This window comes from Accipiter gentilis, chromosome 14 (genome assembly GCF_929443795.1).
Source record: "Accipiter gentilis chromosome 14, bAccGen1.1, whole genome shotgun sequence".
Classification (NCBI taxonomy): Eukaryota; Metazoa; Chordata; class Aves; order Accipitriformes; family Accipitridae; genus Astur; species Astur gentilis.
The window spans coordinates 30,988,625-31,010,024 of NC_064893.1; the positions used below are offsets into that span (position 1 = coordinate 30,988,625).

General features: G+C 50.6%; 1 protein-coding gene across 1 annotated transcript; it reads left to right on the top strand.

Annotated features, from left to right (window-relative positions):
• Positions 1 to 739: 739 nt before the first annotated feature.
• On the top strand, positions 740 to 21,366 carry SLC17A9 (solute carrier family 17 member 9). The gene is made up of 13 exons (XM_049817199.1): positions 740 to 895; positions 8,989 to 9,186; positions 10,799 to 10,938; positions 11,615 to 11,714; positions 12,341 to 12,471; positions 13,302 to 13,398; positions 14,357 to 14,453; positions 16,787 to 16,874; positions 17,192 to 17,226; positions 17,793 to 17,908; positions 18,183 to 18,238; positions 18,592 to 18,621; positions 18,726 to 21,366. Exons 1-13 carry the CDS (start codon positions 786 to 788, stop codon positions 18,887 to 18,889), a joined length of 1,362 nt encoding a protein of 453 aa, XP_049673156.1. The 5' UTR covers positions 740 to 785; the 3' UTR covers positions 18,890 to 21,366.
• The last annotated feature ends 34 nt before the right edge of the window (positions 21,367 to 21,400 follow it).

Consider the following 21,400-nt stretch of genomic DNA (forward strand, 5'->3'; position numbering starts at 1 on the left):
TATTTCATTTTTCCTTAAATTCTTTGGATGGGAATATCATACTCTGTTCTGATCCTTAAAAAGCAGAGGCAGAGACTTTTCTGCCGGAAAGCTGGCGGGGCAGGGGGCTGTCTTGCCATCTGATTATCTCTCTCGGATAACTCATAGCGGGGCAGCAGCTCAATCTGACAGAGAAACCGAGCTGTAACAATACAGATTCCTATTTCATTTTTTCCTTAAATTCTCTGGATGGGAATATCGTAGTCTGTTGTAATCCTTAAAAAGCAGAGGCAGAGACTTTTCTGCCGGAAAGCTGGCGGGGCAGGGGGCTGTCTTGCCAACAGGGCAAGGATTGTTGTGCTTTCCAGGTATCGGGGGGGGGGAGGACAGCCCCTGTTTAGCCCCTGTTGTTAACCCCCCTCGGTTTTACCCAAGCGGGGTGTGAGTATTTACCGGAGGAAGAGGAAAACATAATACAAAAATACAGAAAAAGAGAGAAACACCTTCCCCCCACCCCCCAGAGTGGGGTGACGGCCGGAGAAAACGAGCCCCAGCGATGGTCGGGGGTCCGCGGGTTCGAGACTGCCCTAGGACCGAGGAGAGGGAGTTTCTTTTTTGGGGGGGGGAACACACCGGGATCCCGCCCGCCCCCGGCCGCTTTGCGGGCGGCGAGACTTCCCGGAACGGCGCGGGGTGGGGTGGGGGGGGGAAGGCGTTGACACGTGGCCGTGGCTCGGCGAAGGGGGGAGGAGAACCGGCGGTCGCCGCGATGTGAAGCCGGGAGGAGGCGGAAGGCGGCCGCCCGTATGGCCGCGGGGGGGGAGAATGTGCCGGTGTGCAGCGCCGAGCACGGGGCCCGGCCGGGGCAGCACGACGGGATGAGGAAGGATGGCGGGGGGGACCCGTACTGGTCCAGGTAAGGCTGGAAAACCTCGCCGGGACAAGCCCCCCCCCCCCCCCCCCCCCCCCACCTCCTGCAGGCTCGGGCAAGCTCAAGCCGCAGCTATTTCCCCTCCTCCGCCCCCCAAAACTCCTCCACGTCGTGATGCTGCTCCTGGAAAAGATACGGGAGGGGGGGGTCGGGGAGCCTGAGGCGGTTTGGGGGGGTGCTGGGTGCTCCCCGCCGGTCCCAGGGTCTCCTCTCCCCGGGGGGGCACCCACCGGCCCGGGCGGTCCCCGCTGTGTCACTCCGGCAGAGAGGGGAGAGGAAAAGGGGGAAGATAGGGAATCCCTGTGAAATATAGGGGAGAAAAAAAAAAAGTGTATGGAGCTTATTTCTGGCCTGTAGTCAGGTATTTAAACCCGCCGTTGAAATCAGTGCGAGGTTCTTATCGACGTGTTCCTTGCAGGGAGGTTTGTACTGGCGGTAGTAATTAATTAAGAAAGTCTGGGATAGTAACCGGGCGGCAGCTAGACGGCACGAACTGTTCCTCAAGTTAACTAAATAAAATACCTAAAGATACTATTAAGCCCAAACTGACCACTTTTAACAGGAGGGCCGTAAGCAAACGCAGGGTGCTCTTGTGTTTGGAGCAAAAGCTACGGACCCAGGACGGAGCTGGGATGTTTGGGGCAGCTCTGCTCCCCGCTGCCACCCTGGGAAAGTCACCCAGCACCCCGACCTCAGGATCCGCCGCTTCTCCCATCTGAGGTGGGGTGAGATGACGATGGAGAAGTGCCACGGGGCAGCTGGAAGGGACGGTCGGAAGCTTTTCCAAACCGGGAGACTTCACCGCCTTGTCCCCGCGCTTTTGGAATTTGGTTCGGTTTAACGCTGCCACGAAGAGGAACTCGGGCCGGGTAGGAGAGCCGGCTTTAAACTGCCATCCCGAGGGAGACTTTTCCTGCAGTCAGAGACCTGGCAGTCTAATCAAACCCACGCTCATCTCGGGAGTAAGGGGGTAGGTCTCAAAAGCAGACCTTGGGCACTAGGGTGGCTTAAAATGTTAAGATTCTTTTCCCCCAAAAGCGGTTAGGAAAATTCCTTCTCTCTGTCTCCCCCCTTTCTAACTTTTCACTGAGGCTGTGTGAAATGGGAGTGGTGGGAGAGGAAGATCCTCAGGCCAAATTTTCATGAAACAGTTTCCATTTAGATATTTATCCTCTAGAAAAAAAAATTAATACGTTGGGCCAGAGCAAACCCTCCAGTTCCCCGAATCTCTTTTGAAAAACGCAAACCATCGATAACACTTTCCAAAACCAAAGAGGTGATTTATTTATCAAGACGTACGTGTTTTGAAAGCGACTCTGACCACCCTAAGTGCCGCTAGTAATTGAAAGAATCTGGTTAATGCAAAAAAGCGGCAGGCTAACCATAACTCCAGTCAGATCGTTATCTGTATCGCAGCAATTCACACAAGCGGAGGTCACCTCCCTGTTGTCTGGCGTAGACACGCAAGGTCGCAGCCCTTTTTTGGGAGGCTTTATGGTCTAACGTAAAGAGGGCAGGCGGAGGGTGGGAATGGGAAGGGGGGAGCAGAAAGGGGGAGCGATCCGCCAGATCAGGCCAGCAGGTTAGTCGAGTTGTATAAAATACCTCGTTGGATGGTTTCGAATCGATTTGGTGGACACTTTTCGAACGGCATATGCAAATAAATAGCTCTCGACGTTTCCAAGTAATGAGTTATTGCCCTGGAGGCAAGGTTTTATCAAGTGGGGGAAGTGACATGGGTTCTCCTTTCATGCTCCAACAAAAGACATGCCAGGCAGCCTTCCAGGATCTGTCTGCACCGTCAGTGCAAGGAGAGATAAACAGTTATCTTGGCAGGTTCATTTTTCCATCTTTGTTCATGCTGCTTCTTTTTTTGTCTTCCCTTTTTTCAGCTGGCTTTTCCTTCCTCTTCTACTGTTCTTGCCCTCTGTTTTATCCTGCCTCTCCGGCTGCCTTTCCCAAACTTTTCTGCAGGTTTCCAATGGCTCCATTTTCACACATCTCCTCTTCCGAGAGCAACGCTCGGGGATTTCTGTCTGGGGCTTGAGCCTATGTAGCACGCCTGGACAATTAGATAGCACTTTTGAATGGAGATCTGAACATGCCAAAGCAGGACTTTTCAGGCAGTAGGTGTGTTTTAGCATCCATCTCTGGTTTAGCTGGGGGAAGACCGAAGCGCGGAGAAGAGAAATCTGTTGCTGAAGGTTGCACACAAAGCCACGGGCAGATCCAGCCGTAGACGTGGGGATCGCGTTTTGGATGGTGCCTCCTGGAGAGAAATACGACATAGAAAAGTCAGCGTGTTCTGGGAAGCAAATGGCTCCTGAAACCACTCTGCATCTCCCAGCCTCTGGCTACATCTGAAGACAAGGGATTATTACAGCAGTTTCTTTAAGCTCCAGAGATAAAAGGAGTTGTACCACCAGCCACAAGCTGGTTTCCGATCGCCTGACTGTGCTCTTTGCCCGGAGCCAACGGTCACGTTTTTTTTCTGAGTTCTGTGCCCTGATCTTTTATCAACACAGTGTCGCAGCGTTACTTGCATATTTTGTTTTGGTGGTTGGGGATTTTTTTTATTGAACGAGTTCCTCACCCTGGTTTTAATCATGCCGTGCTGAGAACTTATTTCACGTGGAAAACGTAAGCAAGACACGCGTTTCGTTCCTGGCTGAAGCGTTTCATTCCTGGCTGATCCACGTACGCCCTTAGATCAGCGTGCAAAGCACGCGTGTGCTTCATTATTACATTTTCCCGCTGCCTCCACCTGGCCTTAACAACTATTTCCAGCTCATACGAGCTGCTGAAATCTAATTTCATCTTCGCTTTTGCCGAAAGCAAGAAACGAAGAGAGGGAATAAACCCAGAGCCGCGCTTGCTGAACACCACTTTGTTGCCATCTGCGGCTCTGCAGAGGGAGTTTGTGCACAGGGAGGCTGACAGGAAACCAGCAGCTTTCCCAGGAAAAAAAGCCCTGTGTCCTCTGTGCCGCTCTCGCTGGCTGTTAGCTGGTGGATTTGAAAAAAAACCAACACAAAAAACCAAAACCCTTCTCTAAACCCCAAAGCTACTTTTGACAGCGACAAATCATTAGCTTGGAGCTGGTCTGCAGCATGACAAAATCAACTCGAGGAGGGGCGGGAAAAAACCCCCCACCCCAAACCTCTCTCTTGACAAGCGTGTTAGATTTTCAAGGGAAGGAGAAATTGTTGAGAAAAACAAAGAGAGAGAAGCGAGCGGACTGTCAAAGCGGGTTAAAAATAACTACCTGGGTATTATCTCCTTGCACAGGAGTGTCTGCGCGACCGCTGTGTTTGCGCCACATCAGTCAGGCCGTGGTTGAATTGGAGATTACTGTAAATTAAAGCCATAGGCAGCTAAGCTGGAAAAGAGGTTTTCGAAGGGGGATGCCCCCGTGAGGCTGGGAATGGGCGACCAGGAGGGAAACGTCCCCAGGTTGCTTTGTGGCAGGTGAGAAGTGAGCGGGCTGGGGGCACTGGAGGTGGCTCCAGGTGCTGTACCCTCCGCGTCTTTCCCACAGAGCTGGGTTTAGTCTCTTTTTACAGAAGAGAACTGAGGTAGAGATGCCCTGGGGGTGGGCGGGATGCCCCGTCACCGATACCTGCGCCCACCTTGGCCGTGGGGTAGCTCCGATGCAGATCAGGAGCTGCAGCTCCCGGTTCTTCTCCCACTTCCAATTCCAGTTGTGGAAAACACCCACAAACCTCAAGAGATGGCTCCTGGCCAAGAGCTGTTGCTGGGACAGGCTGTTCGTGGTCCTGCTGGCCAACACAGCTCTCTTACCACCTGAAAATACCTTGATGGTCCAGACTCGTGCCTTGAAGGGGGTACTAAACTGTAATCGAATTGATAGCCTGAACTCCAGCAAGTCCATTTTAACAGTGACCCGCAGTGTCTGCAAACAGACAGACCTGCAGACTGGGGGAAAGGAGGGAGGCAAGTCAAGAGAAATAAAGTCGAATAAATATTTGCTCTGTGGCATCTACCGGGGAAATTCCTCCAGCAGGAAAACACACTGCAAATAAAGATACGCTATGCTGCTGGCTCTCCTGCCACCGCGGGATGGCTTGGCTTGGGTTTTGCCCCTTTGGGGCTCGCAGGCATCCTTGAAAATCAATCTTAACCACCGTGCCCTAGGCGCGGGACCCGTTCGGTTGATGGGAGCTGGGTCCCAGGGGAATCACTGGATGCCTGGAAGCAAAGCTGTGACCACCCAGCACCCGGGGCTGCGTTTGGAGGAGGAGAACCGAGGGACATCAGGCAGGGCTGCTCAGATATAGGGCTGCTGCTGTGCAAAAAGCAACCCAGGAAGAGTCGTTAGGGCTGGAGCTAATTATAGTCTGTCTGGGTGGTGGTTGGAGGTTGATGAAATAGGAAGCGTTTTCTAGCTGCATGGCTGCTTTGCTCTGTAAGGAGGGTCTCGGTGCCATGCAAAAGGGGCTGCACCTGCAGTGCCTGTTTCTTCTAAGCAGAAAGGCATGACGGGTCAGGAGAGCACGGGCTGGGCGGCGAGGAGCTGCCGCCGTCACGTGGCACCCAATTAAGTCAATTAGGTGGCTCCAGACGAGCTCCGGCCGGCGGCCGGTGAGACGGGCACGGTCGCACGGATGGCACCAACGGCCGTGGCTTCCTTAGGTTTAGATGTGCTTTACTCCGACTCAGTTTGGTTATTTCCAGCACGGATTATCTCTACCTCCCTCATCAGGGAAGCCATTAAATTTAATTTGTTAACGCTAGTAAAGCTCCGCTTCTCGGTTGGCTGGTGTTACCTAGAAAAACTATTGTTTGATTTGTCATTATTCCTTAGTTTTTGAAAGGGAGTTTTAGTTTTTCCCCTTTGTACTAGTCGAAGTTTCTCCTGTAACCTTTGCTGTTGTTGTTTTGCACTGAGCAGAACATTGACTCATCGGCAGCCTCTGTGATAACTATAATTAGGAGAAAATGCATTTACAAAGCTCTTTCCTCTGATGCAAGCACATGATTGTCCTTGCAGAGAAATAATTCTTGCCATGCTTCCAGGTGGGTGTGGGCAGCTAGTGATTACATTTGACACTCTCATTATTTGAGTGGATTTTCCTAGCTGGATATGCTACCTACGGAGCAAGTGGTAGTCTGAAGCCGTCTTTATACTACCCACTTGTTTTGAGCATAAGTCTCTACTGATGCATTTAAACATACAGGAAAAGAATATGAGTGCCTAGAATGGAGTAGTAATCAAAAAAAAAGCATTGAGATGGTGTCATATACCCAGGGACTTATTTAGTGCTTTTGAAAAAGAATAAAAGTCAAGAAAAAAAATATTCACTGAAGCTTTGTCAAAACACCAGCTGGGGAAGAGGCCTGTCGGGAGAACGTCTCTGCTTGGCGATCCCTTCCCACCGCTGTCCCTGAGCTGTGCTTTGAATGCTGTCTTGCTTTTTTGCAGGGAGCAACGTGCCCCTTTGTGCCCTGCTCTCAGCCAGGTCGGATTTATCGCCTGGATGACCCAGCACCGCTGGCCTGGCTACCTCTTCCCCACCACCCCCAAATCCCCTTGCGTGCCCCCAGCGCAGGGGCTGGGGGCTCGGGTGACTCTGCCTGCCTCTTCGGGGCGAGAAAAAAGGCTGGGAGCTCGCAGCATCCCCTCCTGCCCCTCTGCCCTGGTGCCAGAGCTGCTCGGCAGCCTGCTCGTTGCTTTTTTGGGGTTTGATCCGTTAGCACCAAACTCTGCTCCCCCTGCCCGCACCTTCCTTGGACACCGGCATTGCTGCGCAGGGGTTTTGCTTTTTCTAGTTGCAAACGCTCGCTGGAGGGAACAGACCTTGGCAATATTAGAAAGGGAGGTGGAGTAAAGACCAGTTGAGCTGCACAGGTCTTTTTCTCTCCGTCTTACACCTTGCAATGCCAAGGAAGAACCGTTGATCTAATATCCCATTAAAATGCTGCTGTGCTCATCAGAATAACCGCTGGGAGAAGAGGCAGAGCTCAGCCCGGCTCCAGACAGTGAGAAAGCTCATAAATGTCTTCGCTTCAGGGGGAAAAGCACAATTTAGAAAACTATCTTGGTGGCTAAATAATAGGAAATACCTACGCACATCGTAGGCCGCTGCGTTTTACTTCGTCACCTCAATTGTTGCAGGTTCAATAGCTCAAATTAATCAGCGCCGTGCCGCTGTAGATAACAGGAGAGATTACAGACCCGGACTGGCAACAGCCCATTTCTGCGGTTGCAGGAGCACTGGTTAGGCAGGCTCGGGTCGGTCGCTTATACCGGCAAGCATCTGATCTCGATTTGTCTTGAGACACCCTTTTGAGGGCTCTACGTAACATTTTCCATCGACGGTTACCCCCCACCTGCCCTCTGCCTCCTGGGGGGGGATTCGTACCCCAAATTCCTGCCCGTATGGTCCCGCTGGGCTTGGTCTGATCCGGACACGCGGGGTCCGAGAGATTTTGGTGTTGCTGTGCTTTGGTGTAGGGAGCTGAAGGCGGTGGAGTGGCTGCTGCCGGAGGTGGCTGGGGCAGGCGATTAAAAAAACAAATCACCTTTGGTTTTGCAGCAAATTAAGATAGGATTGCTGCGTATCTTCCTCTCGGTGTGAGAGCAGGAGGGGCTCTGAGGGCGTTTTATCAACCAGCGCGAATGGCTGAGGCAGGTCAACCCTTGGTTATTTATTCCTCCAGCAAAGATACGTGGGGTTTTCTAGTTCCTGTGTTATTTTGTACGTGTGCACAGTAAAGACGGTTCCAACCTTCAGAGCGCCAACTGAAGCACCTCCAGTTCCTCCTGCCAGAGGCTGGCACCGAGCTGCTTATCTGCCTTGTTGGGAAACAGCAATAAATGCACCTCCAGCGGGCACGGCTGCCCCGCGTGTTTTACTTTTCATTGTTCCTTTGCCTCCGTCTGTGACGGGCCGTTTGACACATTTATAAATGGTTTTGTGCTGTGTGGGATTAACCTACATTTATCATAATTCCAGTACAGAGAAAGAAATGCTCATTTCAATACAAAAAGTGACCCGGGTTGTTTCCCACGCAGAAGGAGGGTATGTTTAGTAGGGTGGAAAGCACGGAGGTCAATGCCCTGGTACAGTGAATTCCCCAGTCATCTCTGGAGCAGAGAGAGTCTGTTTGCTCAGTGCTTTGTGCTCTGGCCTCTGGGCGTAAAAATAACCAAATACAAATAACACAAATAGTGGGTGTTCTTCCTAAGCTTTTAGCTCCGTAAGTCACAGACAAAAGGGGGACCCGGACTGATGTTAGCGGGGCTGCGGGAAGGCGGAGGAGTTTACCTACACCTGGGGCCTGAAGTTTGCAGCAAAACGTGGGTCTCTGCTCCAGAAGCACATTGCTGACTTGGAGCAGAGAAAATTGCCTTCCTGTCGATTTCCCGCCTGTATCTTCTGCAGGAGCACATTTCATGTACCAAAAAAAAATGTTCTGTTAATGTGTTATTACTAATAGTACCTTAAACTTCTTATCAGGCCGAGCTGGATTATCTTGCTCCTCTCTCTGGGCTATTCAGCCCAGTCTCGTCTCTCACTAAAGAATTCCTCCACCTCCCTTCTATTTAGGAAGGCTAACACACATGCCACCTCCCTTGGGGAACAGGTAGGAATGCCAAATAACAAATGTTTGCTACCAAGACGGTGTGTCTCCTGCAAATGCTTCCAACCTCATGCACTGACCTTTCCTTTGTTATCCTTATCTTTTAAAGAGAACAGTTTCTAAAGCTTTTATCTGGGGGAAAAAAAGCAAACAACCCAGGTTTCCCCCCCGCACCTTTCCCTCCATCCACAGTCAGCGATGCCCGAGCAGCCTGTCCCACCTTGCAGCCTATGGACAGACGTTATTTTGCCGCTGGGGTCAAACGGTGTTCGGGCTGAAAGTTAGCATCGTTCATAAAAGTCACCAGATGCGACGCGCATCTGTGTCAGAAGTGCCGTGCCGCAGGGGGGATTGTGCTGAGCTTTATCGTATCGAGGCAGACTCGGCTTGCAAGCAAAGTCCTCGCCGTGCACGGATCTACCAGGCGGACCGTTCCATCTGCCCTTTCCCTGTCTTCTTCTCCATCCTCGCAGGCCTGAGTCCCGCGTCTGGAAGGTGATGCTGCTGCTGGGGACGTGCCTGCTGTACTGCGCCCGTGTCACCGTGCCCATCTGCGCCGTCGCCCTCAGCACCCGCTTCGACTGGGACAAGAAGCAGTCGGGCATAGTGCTCAGCAGCTTCTTCTGGGGCTACTGCTTGACACAGATTATCGGAGGACATATCAGTGATCAGTACTGGCAATTATTCTTACGTTTTCCTCTGCTCGGGCTTTTTTCATGGCGCTTAGCTTGGTTTTGATCTCTCGGTTCCAGTCTCGACAGTGGCTGTGCCAAGTGTCACCCTGGGACAGAGATAGGGTGGGAGAGGGAAGCGTGTCCATGGGGAGAAGTTTTATGGGGCACTGCAGGTTGCTCTGAAAGCGGTTGAGGTCTCTCCATCAGCCTCACTCAGGGTCTATAGCTCTGATTCAGAAAGGACACGTGTAGTTTTGACTGCCCGGTTAGGTTCCTGGGTCTTGAAATTGCTGCTGGGCTTATAGGGCAGTACGTACAGAAGGACTTCGCACAGGCAAAATCCCCAGCAAACACAGGCAGTGTCTACACCATCATTACTGCCCCGACAGTTCCTGCAGAGCAGCTGCCAGGAGAGACCTGCAGTCGTGGATGCTTAGACCAACATAGGGGTTTTTTTTTACCTGGAAACAGTGAAGAGCACTTTCATACCAGCATAATTTTTCTGATGGAGGTGGGTTTTAGCGCTGGTTCAGTAACTGGAATAAAAAAAGCAAACCCACAAGCTTACACATTAAGCTGATGAAAGGAATAGTGGGTGTAAGGCAAACTTTATTTTAGAAAAGTGATAAATGCTGATGCTCGTGCATAGTTCATAGCTGCTGCTCGCTGGGAGTGTTATTTGTTCATTAACAAACAGCTTAATCCCAGCAGTGCCAGACAGCCATTTGGAAGGGTTTCTAGCTGCAATCACTAACCGCAAGAAGAAAATATTTCCTTTTTGCAAGGAACACAGCTTTTTTCTATTTGATCTGCATAGTCGATCTTCATTTTCAGTTCAGCACCTCCCGTTTTTCCACCCTGTATTCTCACGCAATCTTTTCACAAGCAAGCCCCCGTCACGGTTTCCATCATGTTTGGGAAAACCAAGTGTCTCCATTTTATCCCATCAATTAAAAACCAACTTCCCCAGGTAGCTGTAAGGAAAGATCTGAGTAATTACCTGCTCAAGTTCCTTTCCCCAGCCACCCTATTCTTAGCGAGGAGGGCTTTCCTATGAAATCTTTTGTGAGGAACACATGCCTGGAAGGAGAACATTATCCGTGCAGCGCGCTATGCTATTTAATTACGTTCCTTAATAGTTTGCAAGCAAACGCCTGCAAAAACCCAAATGTTAGCAGGCAGAGCTGATGCAAAAGAGCAGATGGAAGAGGAAACGCAGCGCCTGGTTAAGAAAAGCAGAAGGGTGACGGCAGCTTGGGCTTCCCCTCCGTCAGAGGCTTGAGTGCATCAGCACGGTGGTGTCTCTGGGGCCGGTGGTGCTGGAGTTGGACGGGCAGCACTGGTGCCCAGTGTCCCGGTGAGAGCGATGCTGGTGGCCAGCTGCTCGCTGCCGGCTCCCGGGGAGCAGGAGGTGGGAAGGGAGGAGGTCAGAGCTGCTCCCCAGAGGGCTAAAGGCTTTTGTAAGGTTTAGAAAACCTCAGAGAACAGGTTTGACCGAAAGGTTGCTCTTAAAAACAGGCTCAACTGGGAAAAGCGCTTGAGTCTTGACTGGGGGACTTTGCCCTTTCGCCCTCCCCTTGTTTTCGATAACGTGTTTTCTGTCTTCCAGAATAGGAGGTGAGAAAGTCCTCCTCCTCTCGGCGTCAGCCTGGGGGTTCCTCACCGTCCTCACCCCGCTGCTCACCCACATCACTTCTGCCCATCTCGTTTTTATGACCTCCTCCAGGTTCCTCATGGGCTTGCTGCAAGGTGAGACCCCTGTCCTGCGCACGTGTCTGTGGGTCTGTCTGCCCAGGGGCTTCCTTGCAGGGGGGGCTCGTGTGCGGTAAATTCAGATGCAAGTCATGCGGTTTGCAGTGCGTGAGCCCTTCTCTTGCGTGTTCGAGCAATCCTCTGCCTCAAAACTGCCTCCGCATCCAGAACTTCCACGGGGGAAAAAAAAAAAAAAAAAAAGTGACATTTCTAGAGAAAGTCGCTGACAAATCATTCCCCTGTAGAAATCTCTCTGTCAGACAAGGGCTGCTGCCTTCTGAAATCATCACTGTTGCTGTTTGATTTTCCGCATTTTAAAACTCCTTCAAAGGACTTGGGGAAAATTAGTCCTTGCCGAAACTTTTGCATAATTTGGGATGATTCTCCTTCCCTCTTGCCGAGCTGCAGCACTGTTGAACCATTGGGATAAGTGCATTGGCACTGATGGATTTACAGCCGCAGCGGTGATGGTGAAACAGGGGATTACGGAGAAGGCAGAAACAAAGCTTTCAGGGCGATGGAGTCGCTTATTTTCTTTTATATACCTGTTTGGAATTCACCAAAGGTTTTGTTGCTTTGTCTCGGTGTTTTAACTCCTGCTGGATCTTTTAAATTTGCTTTTGATTTGCTCACGAGGGCGCAGGAGCCTGACTGATCCCTGCCTTGCTCACAGGGGTGTATTTCCCATCGCTGGCCAGCCTGCTGTCCCAGAAGGTCCGGGAGAATGAGCGAGCCTTCACCTACAGCACAGTGGGGACCGGCTCGCAGTGTGGGTAAGTTCAAAAGGCTTTGAGCAGCGAGTGACAGTCTCCGGACATCATACGTGATGAAATGCCATTAAATAGTTGGAGGCAAAACTCGCAGCCCAAAGTACGTGTGGATTCCTGGGTCCTTGAGGATACCGGCTGCAGCTGAGGAAGCCTCGGGCAGTTGCTGTCGTGCACGTCAAGGATTTATGGGTGGTTTGTTTTTTTCTTTCTTTTCAAACCAGACTTCGAAGAGTGTTTGCAACTTTTAATTACGATGGGAAACAGCCTGCTCCAGCAGGAAGAGCAGGGGTCGGCCCGAGCCTGGTCACCTGTCCTCTCTGATAGATGGGGATAATATAACTTCCCCATCTCTGCTAATCTCCACGAGAATTTCCTTTCTAAATGGAAGGGTTGCTTAAAGCCAAATAGAAGTATTACTGTGTTTAATCCCTTAGTTTCCCGGTGTATTCATTTCTTTTGCTGGTCTATACATTCCCTGGGATACTTCCCTTAGTGGTTTCTCTACCGATGACTTTTTTAAGCGCATTTAGTGACACGCAGCATCCTCCCCGGGGAGCATCTCCCGTTGATGCGTGCAGCCCAAACGCTCTTAGCCAGCCCTGTAAATCCGAGCGGGGTTTCCCTTGCAGGACGCTGGTGATCGGCGGTGCGGGATCTCTTCTCCTGGACTGGTACGGCTGGGAGAGCGTTTTCTATTTCTCCGGTTTGCTCACTTTGCTCTGGGTTTACTGCACCTGCAAGTACCTCCTGAATGAGAAAGGTAAGTCCTGCCGCCTGCATCCCTCGGGCTGCCAGCGCTCCTGAGGCTGAGGGACCCGGGTGGTGCCTCTCCGCTGTTTTCTACAAATCCTCTCTGTTTCTAAGACTGCGCCTGGTTTTACGCACAGACCTTTTGTTCAGATGTCTTCTCTAACACACGCTGTGTCTCACCCAAGATGCTAAAGCCAGAAACAAGGTTCTGAGCTCTTGCGTTGCTGATTTCCTATTTCAAGTCCCACGCTGGATTATATTGCTGTCGAGAGCCTGATCTGACTCCTCCGTACTCTTAAGCACCAGTGAAAACGCCAAACAGAGCATGATCTTCAAAGTGGATTAAGCTAAAGCAGGGCAAGATACTTATTACAAACTAAGAACATCTACACATAGAGCTTTTAAAAACCAGTTAATCCGGAATATCTCTTCCCAAATAACTGTCTGGGAGTAATTCCACACATGGGGAAACCATTAGACCTGGCTACAGCATTACTAGTGCGAGCGTGGCATGTAGAAGCCCAGCTCGTCAGGAGGCGGGCGTGTGCCTGGTGCTACACAAAATCCAAACCTGGTCTTTGCCCAAGAGATTTTTGTTTAAATATAACAAGAGATATAACAAATGGGGGAAGGTGGCTGGATGGGGAAGTGTGTGGATGCCGTGGAAAAATTTTGGTCAACAGAACAAGGTGTTTTCATGAGCCTTCAATGGTGGTGTAGCCAAAAAGCAAGGGTTAGAAGGAGATTAAAAGTGGTTGTATAGTGGGCTTCCAGGGCTCCTTCCAGCTGCGCAGAAAATTACTGATCAAAGCTGTCCTTTGTACGTTTTCTTCCCTGCAGAACTCATCATCCCCATAGACTATTTAATGAGAAGCCTCTCGATATCCAAGCAGACCAAAGTTCCCTGGAAGCAGCTGTTTAAGAAGGCGCCGATATGGTAGGCAGCTGCGGTGGCCTCGAGCACTGCCAGGGCTGGGAGAGCACCCTGCTTCCAAGGGCTTCTTGTCCTCTCTGTGCTTATTGCTTCTGCCTATGTGTTTGCCGACTTATTTATTGGGAAATATTACCAGGTTTTCTAATCCCTTCTGTATAAAGAACTAAAAAAGTAAGCTTGACTAATGGCAGTTTTTGTTCTGTCCGGAGGAATGTCAGGCTTGAATGTTACTGGCAAAACTTTCTCCTTCACAGGCTGTTCCCTGGATGAGTTGCGTGCTCCTCCGGAGTGATGTCCTCCACCGGGCTTGGTAGAAATGCTGCTTGTAAAGGGCTCTTAAGAAGCGCTGCTCAGAGACACTGGGTGGCACAGGCTGTGTTCTCATTGCCGGCAAAACATCTTTTTAATAGCCGTAGGATATTTTAATAGCCGTAGGACATTTTAATAGCCATAGGAACAGCCATAGGATGCTGCATTCGGTACTGAAGCTCATCCAAGCACGTTCCCAAGTGCCGTTTAAAGACGAGGAGGAGGGCGATGGGGCTGCGGGGCAGCAAGGCCATTCCTGCCTTGAATAACCACGGAGCATCTGCTGATAACAAATCCCTAGAAAACCCTAAACAACACCTCTTGGAGCGGGACAGCTCTCGCAGCGCTCGAAGGGACTGGTGGGAAACCCACTCGCACAATTACCGCTGCAATTAACCTCGCCTGAACCCAGGGGCTGACGTCGGGCGCCCGCCCGGGCGCTGTGCGGTGCGGGCAGCGAAGGAACGAGCGGTGCTGCAAGGTGGCGAGCCAAAAAGGAGTAGTTATCTGTGAAAAAAATCTCAGGAATTGTAGCATTGTGAGGGATTTATTTATAGACCAGGAACTGAACTACCGGGTTGCTCGAGTGCCCGTTTCCCACCCCGTGTGACACGTCACTCCTGATTATTTCCTCTCCGCTGTGTATTTTCAGGGCTGTCATCATCGCTCAGCTTTCTACGGCCAGCACCTTTTTCACTCTCCTCTCCTGGCTGCCGACGTTCTTTAAGGAAACTTTCCCCGAGTCAAAGGTAAGTTGGCTCTGAGACACAGGCATTGCCGGTCCCCGCGCAAACGAGGTTGTGCTGGGTCCCTGCCAGAATGGGTTAGATAGGGAGGATGATGATGGCAGAGGGATTTGGTGAGAGCAGGCTGGGAGGCAAGAGGAGGCGGGAGGTTTCGCTGTGGGGTTAGGAGCCCTTACCCCCCCGCACAGATATTTGGAGATGCAAGCATCCTCCCTCCAGGTAGGCAGAGGCTGGTTTCTAGTTGCTTGTTTAGGGATGCCGAAGTGAGGCAGAGCTGGGGAACCTTCCAGGCAGGGAAGAGGGGGTTATATTTTGTTTTCAGACTGCTTTTCTTCTGAGGAAAGGATGGTTTTCAAACGGCACAGAGCTCGTGACATTATGCTGTTGCAAATGACCACCGTTCACTCCTGGGTTTTCACGGGGTTTTAAACTGTACTGACATTGTCTAGCTCAGACCTGCCAGCGAAAACGATAATTACCATTAATGATGTGTACTTCAAAAATACTGTCAAAGCTACCCTCTCCTCAGTACAAATGGTGTTCCCATTTTTCAGAAACCTAGGCAATACTCATCTGGGCTGAGAGCTGGTATTTTGATCTTGTTCTCAGAAACTCAGACAATCTTTTCCACGATGGCTCCGTTAGGTTTGTATAATTTCCACAGCTGCTTACAAATGCCTTTTCATATGGCATGTGTAAGGCGCTTTATGGCATACTCGATATTTATATTAAAATCATGTATTAAACCAGCAAACATATTGTTGTGACAAGATCTGTGCACCTCGAGTAATGTGCTTGTGCAGCAGTAATTTACCATCTGTTAAGCATTATATCATGGTGCCCTTACGTAAGACGCTCTATATAGCGTCCCTGCATCTGATAATCACTTTATACATCTCAATAAAAGGGGGCTTGAGGATGCTTAATTTTAAAGGACGGACAATAATCCTTAATGTGGGAAACCTGTGGCACCTACTGGTCAAAGTCCCTTTCTGCAGGTGAGCTGCCTTCACCAGCTGCCTGCAGCCCACCTGGATGGATGGATGGATGGGTGGATGGATGGATGGATGGATGGGTGGATGGATGGGTGGATGGGTGGATGGATGGATGGATGGGTGGATGGATGGGTGGATGGATGGATGGATGGATGGGTGGATGGATGGGTGGATGGATGGATGGGTGGATGGATGGGTGGATGGGTGGATGGATGGATGGATGGGTGGATGGATGGGTGGATGGGTGGATGGATGGATGGATGGATGGAGGCGATGGAGGGTTTTGGCTGACGCTGCTCAGGGTGATGGGCTGTAGGGATGGACAAAGGTGTTTCGGTGTGTTGGGATTGACTTGCTGAGCAAGCCCAGCTGGTGTTAACAGACACCAGAGACATCACCCCACAAGCCCTTGGGGGTAACAATTCCAATAGTGACCAAGACCCAAAGTTTCAAAGCCACTGAAAGATGGACCCTAGTACAATTTCCAGGAGCAGCTGAAACAGGATTATTCAAACCCAAGATTATTTGGCCCTCCCACGCATCCTGAAGCCAGGCGAGGAAGGGAGGGATGCCTCCATGGGGTGATGGGCTCGGAGCAAAAGGGGGAGACGCGGGGGACGACGGATGGATGGATCAATAGGTTCAACCAGCTGAGATGAAGCCCAGCCCAACCTGCACTGGATTTCAGCTCCTCGTGGGATCTGGGCACCAAAACGCCTCTGAGCAGCTGTAATCCAGATGACCAGTAATCATCTGTGATTACAACTGTAGCAAGCTCGCTTAATTGAAAATAGGCCGAAGTATGTTGCTACCCATAATGTTACCTAATCCTGGCATTAGAAAATCCAGCTATGTTCCCTCAGCTTCGCAGTAACGCTGCTAATGAGGTTGAAGCTGATGTCGGGAATTTTGCCGGCAGCTTTACTGATGACCCACAGGGCAGAGTAAAATCTACAGCTTGCTTTCCAGGGCTCTGTGGCTCTCTGCCACATCACCTTGCTGAACAGTAAACTTTGCCACGTTTAATCCCTCTTTCCCAGAGCAGACAGAGCTTTCTGCCTCTCCCCTGGACGCAGGGTCACCGGGGCAGAAGGAAAGACGACAAATCTGTGAACGCTACAGCCCTGTGATGTGCCTGCCGCCTTACAGATTTTGGAGTGATGCAGGGCGTAGCTGGGAGCTTGTTGGGCACAGGGGGGTAGAGATCCTGCAAGAAGTCCCGATCGCTTCATTTTTATTTTTTTTTTTCCTTTCTACAGCTATCACAGACTATCAAATAAAATATTTGCAAACAAACTCAGCTTTGACAGCAAACCTCTCTTGATTTTTGCTCCCTTTCAGGGTTGGGTGTTTAATGTAGTCCCCTGGCTGGTCGCAATTCCTACAAGCTTGTTCAGTGGATTTCTGTCTGATCATTTAATCAACCAGGGTAAGAGCTCTTTTGGCTTTTCCTCAGCTCTTGTTTTATGTGATGGGGAAGGAGGACCTGGGTGGGAGGAGGTGGGTTTGTTGGTAGGGAGAAGACCCAGCAAATAGACAACCTGAGGTTCTGATATTAAAGCAGAATAAACACTCCAGGGTCCCAGTCCCATCCATGTGTTTGGATGTCAGTTTGATCTCAGCCACAACATCCACGTAGAGACGAAATGTGGCCATCTGAAATCCTCTTACCACGTGGTCTCCTGGCTGGAGAACAAGGGAACCTGGTGAGCTGTGCTTAACTGCAACTCTCCCTTTCTCTTCCAGGGTACAAAACCATCACCATTCGTAAGTTCATGCAGGTAAGAGAGCTGAAGCCACGGGAGAGACACCCGAGTTCCCTGCTGACCTCCGCTTACAAGGCAGATTAGACCTCTTAGGGACCTGGGTTCATGGTTGTAAGTGGAAAGAGGAAAGGTTTTCTAGCTTTGTAGATCGATCGGTGTCAGTGCGTATGGGAAATGAAATCCAGAGCAAAGCCCTGACGGAGGAACAGAGCGTGGTCCAACGGTAACACTGAGCACAGAGATTCGTGAGTGCTCCGCAGAGGTTTGCTTTCACAGGCAAAGGCCAACCGTACGCTGTCTTTCTAAATGACCCCTTAGATACTGAGGAAATAGCAATACAAGGATGAACAGGAATAGAAGTGCTGGGTGAGAGCACAGCGTATCCTCCGCTCCGCAGCACCGCATCCCTCCGGACAGACCTCTGGCACAGAAAGGCAGGACACAGGGGAAAAAAAGTCTGGAGAAGCGCCTGGTGTACACAAGCCCTTGCCATCGTAAAAGGGAACAGTTTGTCCACGAAAGGAGTTGCTTTCTTCCTTAAAGAAAATGTGCTGTGCTATTTAATTTTCCCTTTCTTCCAGGTCATTGGCTCCGGCGTCTCGAGCGTTTTTGCTTTGTGCCTGGGCCAGACCTCCAGTTTTTGCAAAGCGATAGTGTTTGCCTCTGCCTCTGTTGGACTTCAGACCTTTAACCACAGGTAACGAGAGTGATAACGACGGTAGCTGTGGCCCTGAGCTCTTACCCCATGCTTGGCATTCCGGGGTCTCGGAGGAGGCTGCTGCTTGGAGTGGAATCCTTTTCCTCCTGGTATTCTCCTGTGCTGCTTCACTCTCAGTCTCTTTCCTCCTTTCTCCTGCCAGTGCCATTTATTGTCTAGGAGCCTTTCCTTTTGTTTGGCAAACTGTGTAAATGATGAAAAAGCAATCGCGCTCCGTTAAAACTGCCATTTTCCCCTCTCTGTTTCTCACTAGTGGCATTTCAGTGAACGTACAGGATCTGGCCCCCTCGTGTGCCGGCTTACTCTTCGGTAAGGATTCTGGTGGGGGTTTTGTTTTGCCGGAAAGTGGTGTGTATGGGAGGGGACACGGTCATCAGCATTAAAGTCTGAGCAGGAGTATTTCTGTGCAATGTCTACTCCATATTTGCAACCTCAGCTTCCTTCTGTGCTGTACGTGCCATTGCTGGGGGCAGGTAACTGCACCAACACACCTTTCAATTTACCAAATGCTTACCTGCACCGTGGGCTGGGGATGAGGATGAGTGTGGGTTGTCCCAGCCGTGAGCAAGGGGTTTTGCTGAGCTGGGGGTCAGGCGGGAGCCCGGCAGAAGCCGCTCATGTCTGCGGGTTTTGAATATGCAATTTCTTGCTTTTCTTTACAGGTGTTGGGAATACAGGTGGAGCCCTCCTAGGTAAGGTATCCTCCTGCAGCTCATCCTTTCCTGGGAATCCTCTCCTCGCAAGCGGGCAGGATCCCGCATTTCTTTGCATTTTTTTCTCTTCTTTCCTGCCCCAGGTGTCATCTGCGTGTACTTGGCTGGCTACCTGATTGAAACGACTGGCTCCTGGATTTCTGTTTTCAATCTGGTGGCTGCTGTCAACAGCGTTGGCCTCTGTGCATTCCTCGTGTTTGGAGAGGCCCAGAGGGTGGACACAGACTCTGCATACGTGGACCTCTAGAGAGGAGTCCAGCAAGCAGCCGAAGGACAGGAGAGTGTCACGTCTATGTGTCGTTGTCGCACAAGTGCCAAAGAACATTTTTTTTTATTTTTTTTTTAGGTGTTTAACAGGAAAAAAATATACTGAGACCAAGTATATAATGGGTCTGGGTGAAGCCCGTGGGAGAGAAGAAATTTAGCGTTCATTTTTTGCTCAGGGCATAGCTGATGGCCAGCAGAGCCGTCCAGCTCAACATCTCCAGTGAGGATACGGCCCACGAGACCAGTTTGCCCCAATCCGTGTCCAGTGGACAAATATCCATGTGGCCAAAGCAGCTTACCCGGCTTGTCTCCGAAGGCTGCCGCGGTTTGCGTGCTCTGCCCTGCAGGGTGCCCGGCTCTTGGGCTGCCACTCGACACGTGTCCTCTGAACGACATGAAAGGAATAACCCAAACAAACGTACCTCTGACCTTAACCCTCCCCCGCGTGCCTTCATTTTGCAATCTGCTCGACAGGTCCGAGCCGGGTGTACGGGAGAAGGGGTTGTGAGATGAAGTCAAGGCTTCCCTTCAGGGCAAGTCTTCTGGCCGGATGACTACTGTGGACCCAGGGGCAGGAGGTCGCGTCACGACGGCCTTCCCCGCGCTCGAGCTGAGCCGGGAACGCTGCAGAGCGGACCGCTCAAACCAGCTGAGCCCGCCTTCGCTCGAGGGCTCCCTCCTTTCCGAGTGGTTTTACTCCAGCCCTGAGCCACGGCAGACCACCTCCGACGTGAGAGCGAAGCTGCCATCACCCGTGGTCAGGCTTAGCTGGGATCACCTCGCGGTGGAGGGGCGGCCAAGGAATCCCCCGGGAACTGTTTTGCCACGTGCTGTGAATGTATAGGAAGAACGGGTCGTCTTCTGTGCTATGGATCTATACTCCCAAATGCTCTCTGCTTGATCAGATGTGTCCTCCACGTGCTCTCGAAGGGGCGGGGGAGACTTTCCAAAGAGCCTGCAACGGGCAGGTTTTGTTTCTACGTGAAGCGTAAAGCAAATTTCTCCATTGGGGATCCATAGTACTGGATGTGGATCCCTGCGGTTCCCCGTGTCGGAGGGAAATGCTCGGCTGTACACGCCTCTGAGCCTGAATGTCTTAAGTTATTTATAAATATTTTTAAATTGAAGTACCAAATTCTATATTTTATGTACTTGAGGCCTGATGCTGCATGCTTATTTTGAGTGGTACTCCCACCAAACCCCACAGCATTTCTGGAAGGGAAGGATTTACCAGCCTACAGTTTCCGGTTTTGTAGGATCTATTTTAAATGTGACATTTCGTATTAAAGCAAGTCATTGCTTTTCCTCCCACCCCTTGCTTGCAGCCTGAAAGGATCTCTTTGATTTCTCTCGTGCTTACCAGAAAACTTCACTTGAGACTTGGGAGCAGATTTCCCAAGGGACCTCGCTGTGCAGGAAAGCTGTAGGTTCGGATTCATCGTCCTTAAAAAAAATAATTATCCTCTGCTTCTCCTTTTGTTTTAGCCGAATTTCTTCTTGGAAGATATGTTGGAGCCATGTTAAGTTTCTGAATAGCTGGGTTTATAGTGAAAATACTGACAGCCTTTTAATTGCAGAGTCACTAACGGGTGCCACCAACCTAAGCTGAGCTACTTTTTGGGGATATTAAGAGATAAAGATGCAACTGCCCGATGTCTTCGCAAAAGAATATAGGATCAGTGTGGCCTGATTGGGGGCCAGAGAGATAAGAAAGTATTTTTTTTCTCCTTCTGTGCTTTTTTTTCTCTAAAAGGCTGGTTGCTACCATAGGTACAGCCCTGTATCTGGGGTGCTGCAGAGCCAGGACACACGAGCACTGCCGGGAAGCTCCTCAAAATCGGGTGGTAAAATGGGGAGGGCACACAGAGCAAATGCAAACCAGGCTTGCCAAAGAGGCCCGAGGCCGTGCAGACATCTCTGCCAGCCTTGTCCCTCGTCCAGTCTGAGCAGATTGTTTGCACGGCCTTTTCTATAGCGACATAAGAAAAAAAAAGGTGGGTTTTGTTTTGGGGTTTTTGACGTCTTCCCTGGGTGTTTGGTGTTGCGGGTCAGGAGCGCAAGGAGTGAATTCTGGTTCTCTTTGCTGGATGCACCATTTCACGTGGAAATGTTGATGAGTTTGAATCACTTGCATTTGAACCAGGCGGCTTGGCCACCCCTTGGCTCTGCAAGCTGGGAAATTTGGAACTAAGAATTTCAAAGGAAAGTCAATGTTGCTGGCTGTGCCTTCTTTGTAAAGCCAGTTAACACTTTGGTGGGCTGTCCAGATTATCTGTCTCTGTAAACTGGTTAATAAGTTTGAAATACACTTGAGGCTTAGGTTTCATTATGTTCGTACCTCTTTGGCGAAGTATTGAAACCATTTTACATAGCTGTACTGTTATATGTTTAAGCAACCTTGCCAAAGCTTGCTGTCTGAGAGTTTTTGTTACGGAAGGACCTAAAAAAAAAATAAAGGCAGCGAATCATTTGCACACTGTCTGATTTTCCG

Bases quoted from the DNA above. Each gene is read 5' to 3' on its own strand.
- SLC17A9 (XM_049817199.1), top strand. From the start codon at position 786: ATGGCCGCGGGGGGGGAGAATGTGCCGGTGTGCAGCGCCGAGCACGGG. The intron at 13,399-14,356 runs GTAGGCAGCTGC...GTGTATTTTCAG, and splicing joins TTTAAGAAGGCGCCGATATG to GGCTGTCATCATCGCTCAGC. The intron at 18,239-18,591 runs GTAAGGATTCTG...TTTTCTTTACAG, and splicing joins GTGTGCCGGCTTACTCTTCG to GTGTTGGGAATACAGGTGGA.